At 30.7% G+C, this 6,932-nt stretch overlaps 1 protein-coding gene across 2 annotated transcripts; it reads right to left on the reverse strand.

Moving 5' to 3' along the window:
- Nucleotides 1-2,918: 2,918 nt before the first annotated feature.
- Nucleotides 2,919-6,191, reverse strand: LOC107433274 (B-box zinc finger protein 24). Of its 2 annotated transcripts, XM_016044553.4 has the most exons (4): nucleotides 5,925-6,191; nucleotides 5,525-5,814; nucleotides 4,531-4,833; nucleotides 2,919-3,426 (listed from the first exon to the last, which is right to left on the reverse strand). In XM_016044553.4, the coding sequence occupies exons 2-4, from the start codon at nucleotides 5,705-5,707 to the stop codon at nucleotides 3,196-3,198; spliced, it is 717 nt and encodes a 238-aa protein (XP_015900039.1). In that variant the 5' UTR covers nucleotides 5,708-5,814; nucleotides 5,925-6,191; the 3' UTR covers nucleotides 2,919-3,195. The 2 variants fall into 2 exon arrangements, with proteins under 2 accessions (XP_015900039.1, XP_060671777.1); XM_060815794.1 differs by having other exon boundaries at nucleotides 5,525-6,191.
- Between the last annotated feature and the right edge of the window lie 741 nt (nucleotides 6,192-6,932).

Genomic DNA, 6,932 nt, shown 5'->3' on the forward strand with positions numbered 1-6,932 from the left:
AAAAATAAAATGTTTTGAAACTGTATTGGAATTAAAAATATAATTATTATTGTTTCTGATATTTAATTGATGTCTTGGTTTTCGGGGATTACGATCAAGGGTTTTGTGAAAAGGTTTTAAAAGGGGAACCTTTCCAACTGAGAGAACTGTAAGGGTTTTGAGAGAAAATATTAATTCCAAATAATTATTTATTATATACCTATTACCGTGGTATTATATTATATAGTAGTAGAGTCGCTCACTGAGATGATTAGCATCTCACACTCTTAAATTTCGTTCCTCTAGGTACTAGGTTGTCGGTGTTCATTCGGAGCGGACTCGATCTTCCTCGCTGTTTTACTTCGTGAAGTACCCTGTTCTTCTTTTATTGCAGTTGTACTATTTCTTTCACTCTTGTTGTATTTATTATGCACTGGATTACTGTATTTTTATTTTGAAGTGCTGAAATTTGTGGAATCAATTTGTAGTTTGTGGGAGGAATAAGGGGATGTTTTTAGAAGTGCGGTTTCAGTGCAGGTAATTTGTGGTAAGTAAATCCCTTAGGGGAGGCTCTGTCGGATTTTCCGTTGGAGGGTCCGGTAGGGTTTCTCTGGGATCAGGGCTGTCTAGGGTTCCGGGGAAGGAATTCTGGACGGGTCCTGACAGTAAGTGGCATGAGATAGATCCCTTGGCTCAACTTCTTGTTACGGAATGATGTATACGGGTCTCTTAATTAATATATTTGCCATCTTTCTTCAAATAGATATATATATATATATATATTATCAAATAAATTTCCATGCAATCAATTATTTCGATAAAAGTTTATTTCAAACATTCATTGCATTTACCTTACATAGAATGAATGTAATTTATATCTTTAATATAATAATTTCAAACATGTATATATTTTTTGATAGAATTTTGTTATTTGTCATCATTTATGAATGTTACCAGCTTATATGGTATATTTTAATTAAGATATTTAATTCTATTATTTTTTATTCTAAAAATCTAAAAGTAAATATTTTAATGGTAACTATTTAAATTGCCAATTAGTATATAAATTCCTTTGGTAATCATTCATCAGTAGTGATAAATAATATTTTTATTTTTTCTGATAATCAAGTTATAGAACGTATTTCGGTTTTGCATGGTCAATGTTTTTTTCATTAGAGTTTCAATTTATTATTATTCTCATTTACTTTTCTTTTTTTGGATAATTTATAATAATTATTCCCTTTTTTGGTGTCTCAAATTCATAACTTTTCAAATATAGATGTGAGTGGCATATCAGCAAAGCCAACTTCATTTGATTTTTTCTCATTTACATTTAAAATTTTGATTTTGACTTAATTTTCTTTTACATTTTATGATGTATATTTTTATAGGAATTGCTTAGTTAAATATATTCATCATAATATCACTCCACCTAATAATTAGTTTAAAAATTAAATTTACTTATGAGCTAATTTCTTCAATAATCACATGAAAATTTTCTTAAAGTATTAACATTAGTTAAATTGGAACAAATTTATCTCATATTATATATATCTATATTCTCTATAACATATTTTTGCTTGGTAACGATACTGTTTTTTGTAACAGTTTTTTGTCATTTTTATCTAATAAATTGTTACTCATATTATAAAGAAAGAAAGTTTCCTAATTTGTATAATTATATATTATATTGTACAGAAATATTGATATATGAAAGGATATATTTATATATATACAATATATATATATATATATATATTTTTAAATGTTACATTAATCTAGTATCAAAACAACCCATTTTGGCTTTTCCCTTGCATTCATTAAAACTGTAAGACATGTGAATCCTAAAATATGCCAAATAAAAATGGACAAAATCAGTGAGTATTCTTATATCATTTCGAAAAGAAGATAATGAAGTACCACATAAGTGTGAGCACTTCCCTAACTAGTATAAGGTCTTTTGGGCAAACCAGTATGGCTTATGTCAAAATAAAACTTTGCATCAAAACCATAGACTCGCAACTGTTCAACAATTTCATTTGAAGTTTCAATGAAGTTTCCTTTAAAAACTGATTTTGGCCTCAGTATGATACTATTGATAATATTGGCAGCTAGATCGCCTAAGCTAACTACAAATGCAGAATATACTTCAGGATGCTAATTTCCGGTCTCACATTAAGCGTGTCTTTGGCTGCTTATCTGGCGGCTTATCTAGCTGCCTATTTGACTACTGTTTATATGGCTGATTGCTTCCATGGCTGTTTATTTGGTTGCCTAATTTTTAAAATTATGAGGCAAAATTTTCATTTTAAAAGAAAGATATAACTTCTGCCAAAACATCTTATTTATTAAAAAATCTGTCAATTTATTTATCATTTTAAGAAAATGATATCTCATCCTTTTTTTATTAAAGAGAAAATTTGGTTAATTAGATAGTTTGAGCAATAGTGACAAATCCAAAGAGTAAGACGTATTTTTTCGCTGAATGTATAAAATATTAATTAAGATGAATTAAGTAAATTACCCAACCATCTTTTAGACACCTTGCTTTCATATTTACCAAAAAAAAAAAAAAAAAAAAACAAGATCTCTTGCTTTAGTTTCATATTCAATTATTATAATTCACAAAAACATCAACTAATGGGATTTAAACCAACTTTGTACAAATATACTCTTAACACTAATGGGATTTAGACCAACTTTGTACAAACATACTCTTAATAGTTCATAAAAATTGTAGTGTCCAGTGTACTAAACAAAATTCATGCATCGCATAAAAATCTGAGTCAAAGTTTTCTAGACTGTACAAATATTTCCAGTTATCTTATTCATTTAAGATGCTGTTGAATAAGGTTAAACAAAAATAACGAGATAAAATTAATAATTTTGGCTACACGTAAAACATATAAATTACTGGAATCACAATGTAACACAGAGCATATTAGTAAACCATATGGTCATATTACCAATGATATACAAAAGCAGAGAAAAATTAAACGTCTGGTTCAAGATGAACAAGAAAACGAGAAAGCAAAATCTCCAAAAGTAGACACTTCTGCTAATCCATGGTTGGTATCTTTCCTATATGCATTATAAATTCTTGCATATACGTATACAAATGCAACAAACTATGTACTTATTATGTTGGATGTCCACTGTTCATATACATATCAACTCGATCATACCACAGAGCAGAATCCTTATACATCTATAACTTCAGCCAAGATCAGGAACAGTACAATGCTCGTCGTCATCATCAGAAATTTCAATTCTAGGCTTCTTGAAGGGAGTGCTATATTTGGTAGGTCTGTATGAGGTAACATTGTTTGACTGCGACTCTGGAAGCTGAGGAACTTCGGCAGCTGCCAATGCTTCCTCAGAAATTTGGTCACCAAAGAAACCTACGTCCGATAGCCATTCCAGCTCTCCGAATTCAAGTGGCTCCTTCTGGAAAATAGAACAAATTCAAGTTTAATTATGACTGAAAATGATGATTGAAAGGCGAATTAAGTATTTAAAAAAAAAATAATAATAATTAAAAAAAAATTGATAAAGCAAAGCGTCCAAATTGCTAAACAATTAGTTTTCTAGCATAACATTTTAAGGAGAAAATGTTCTAGCGACGCAGAGTTTCAAATCATCAAACTTAGAAATTTGTTTCTTTTATCTTTCTATAAATTAACAATTCATATCATCAAACTAAGAAATTTGTTTCTTTATCTTTCTATAAATTAATAATTCAAATCATCAAACTTAGAAATTTGTTTCTTTATCTTACTATAAATTAACAATTATGGATAGAATCAAAAGACAAGATATTTCATTTCAAAGGAGAAATTTAGAATTAAATCGTCTCACCTCACTAGATAACAAAGTATCTAAATTTTGTCAACTTCCTTTCTTCTACATGGTCCATTGAAATCAAATTATGTTAATTGTTTTCACGAGGATTCATGATAAGATCAACCTTGTTAATGCTTGCCTAGTCAATGTATATGTAGAAACAACAAGCACTTCTTTTATATCGTGAATATTCTTTTGTCTGGTATCAAATCACTTTAAATCTATGGAGCTCAATTATTTCTCATACTTTTTATTTTTTATTTTTTATTTCTTTATCTTTTATATCAGCGTTAGAAATATATTCTACACTTATGGGGAAGGGGTAGGTGACTCGAACCCACAACCTTAAGGGCATGGGTGTGAGGGTCTTACCACTAAATCAATCTCAATTGTCAATTATTCCTCATGCTTACAAGCTAAAACATGAATTTTCAGATTGCTTCGGGATGCAACAGTTTCATATGTCTAAGTTCCTAAATGGTCTTTGTCCTGTATAAACAACAACCATAAATATGATTCTATCATCCATACAATATATCAGACACTAATTTTCCCATTCCACAGTGAAAACATCAAGTTATTGGTTTCTGGTTGCATATAATCCCCAAGTTTTTTTAATTTTATCATTACTTACAAAGCCAATTATATATTAATAGTTTCTATAAGGTGTGCTGATCAAAATGCATATGCATCGACCTTTTTTCTTACCTTCTCCGACGGCGAGTCAAAATCTGATAAGTGTAGCAAGTCATCAACAGCCCAAGATGATGCAAAGCTAGGAATTTGTTGTGCTGGCATTTTTGTTGATATCTGCTGTGTGTTTTGATTTGGTGGCTCTGGGTAGCTCTTTTCTGTGTCCTTGTTACAACTTGAACTCAAAGCCACCCGGATTCCAGTGGCCAAGAGGCGCTGGTGGTTTGCAGAAAGGCTATTCGCTGAGTGAATTGGTTCATCACAATCTTGACAGAAGAGGGCTCTGTCTTCAACACAGAAGATAAAAGCAGCTTTATCCTGTTCATCAAAACATGAGACAGAGATATTAGAATTTGAGCAATTATGTTGTACTTCAAACTAACCAAACAGTGAAGACTATTATTCTCAAAAAAGAAGGAAGAATAAGATCAATTCTAATTGGTAGGCAAGCTAAGTTTTTTAGTTTTAAAATAAACTCCAGAAGGACTCTAATCAAGCTCAAGTAGCTCGATATTTAGGACTGCCAAACTGTGCAAAAAAGGTTTCTGGTGCTTTTCCCATTCGACTCCTTTTCATGAAAAATGGGAGCACTAGTTTGAGGAATCTATTTTCCTATTCTTCCCCAAATTTTCTCTTTTGAGGAGGTTATGGAAGCCTCACAAGTATCTATGAACAAAATCATGTTTAATTTTGTAGTATGAAAATACTTCCACACTTACGAAAACTCAACAATTTCTCTGCTATTTTCAGTTGTTTATGTCCATATAATTTGAGATCTAAGACATAAAAGAAAAAACCAAGCAAACAAGTTCTAAGTTCCAAGCGAATAAATAAATAAACTTGGTAAAAATCAAATTCTCAAAACATAAAAGAAAAGATGAATAATCTAAATCAAGATAACAAAAATACATAATAACCCCCCCACCAAAAAATAAATTAAAAAAAAAAAATAATCTATGGCTGTGGTTGAAATGAAATTTCAGAGAGGAAGAGAGAGAAGATGAATTACTTGGCATATGTCACATTTCGGTAGCTTGTTGGAGAGGCACTGAAGAAGAAGCCTCTGGTGCTTGCTTGCAAGCTTGTTTGCTGCATGAACTTCCACATCGCATTTAGCACAGAGAGCCGCTTCATCTGCACAACAAATAACAGCTGCCGGAGCTTTCTCGCACACATCACACTGAATCTTCATCTTCCTCTTTTTTTCTTAGAATAATCTTTTCCCAATCTTTTTGCTCAATTTACGAGAAAGCTACCTCCTTTCTTCTCTACTTTTTTTCTCTCCGGCTTTTCTCCTTGCTGGATCCAAAAAACAATGGAAAAACTTAACCCATATAGAAAGTAAAGCACGGACAGATCTTTGTTTCAAAATCTAAGGAACACCCACGAAAATTTCCAAGCAAATGAACCTGTTTATGGAAAAATCTTTCAAACCCTTTTCACAAAGTTGTTAGATTCAACCAAAAAGCAAAGCTAAAATACCAAGAGGCAGAGAAGAGAAGTTGGAGGGAAAAAGGAAAGAGAAATTCAGGGAAAATGGAGGAAGATAAAGAGAGAGATAAAGAAGAGCAGGTGGAGTGAATGGTGGAGAGGTGAAGGTGTGAAGATAAGGATTTGGATTTTGAGAATCAAGAGGAAGGAATTGGTAGGAGCAAAGGCAGCAGAGTGGGGTACACCAAACCTTCCATGTGTGTAGTGTGCTACGCGTGTGGCTGTTTCAGCCATTGGAGTGTTAGCGATGCTAGTGGTCATCGTTATTTTGGAATCTTTTATTTAGAGGCTTGAGGACATGTGAATCTAGCTGCCTTATTGAACCTGTGCGTGAGTGTCACGTGAGATACTTTCTAGAAATTTTCAAATCATTTTCATATTTATTTATCAAAAAAAAAAAATAAATAAATAAAAATTAAAATAATAAAAGTTTGGTTAAAATTACAATAAGAGATGGACCCTTTCATTATTTTACATTTTTATGTTTTCTTATTAATATCTATAAATGATATTATAATTTACAAAAATAAATTACAACTATAAGTTTTTTTTTTTTTTTCCTTCCAATAAAGTTATAATTTTGGTATGATTAAAGTTTGTTTTCTGGGTATATACAACACATAAATCTTTATCAAATTCTTACCTTTTAGGGTCTTTATCTTGTAAATCCTTTTATCAAATATAATATTTAGTATTAATTATAAAAATGGTGTTGTTTTTCAACGTGTGCCACTCTACTCCAAATCCATCTTACATAAATAAAAGATTTTCAGTGAGTTAGCGTCCATATGGACATGTTAGTGTTTTTTCTTTTTATTTTTAAAAATATTTTTTTAGGTAGACTTTTGAAATTATTACTATTATAGCATATAATTTTAAATCGTTTTAATTTAATAAAAATATTATTTTTTATTTGTTGTATTTAT

Source organism: Ziziphus jujuba, chromosome 3, assembly GCF_031755915.1.
Source record: "Ziziphus jujuba cultivar Dongzao chromosome 3, ASM3175591v1".
NCBI classification, from domain to species: Eukaryota; Viridiplantae; Streptophyta; class Magnoliopsida; order Rosales; family Rhamnaceae; genus Ziziphus; species Ziziphus jujuba.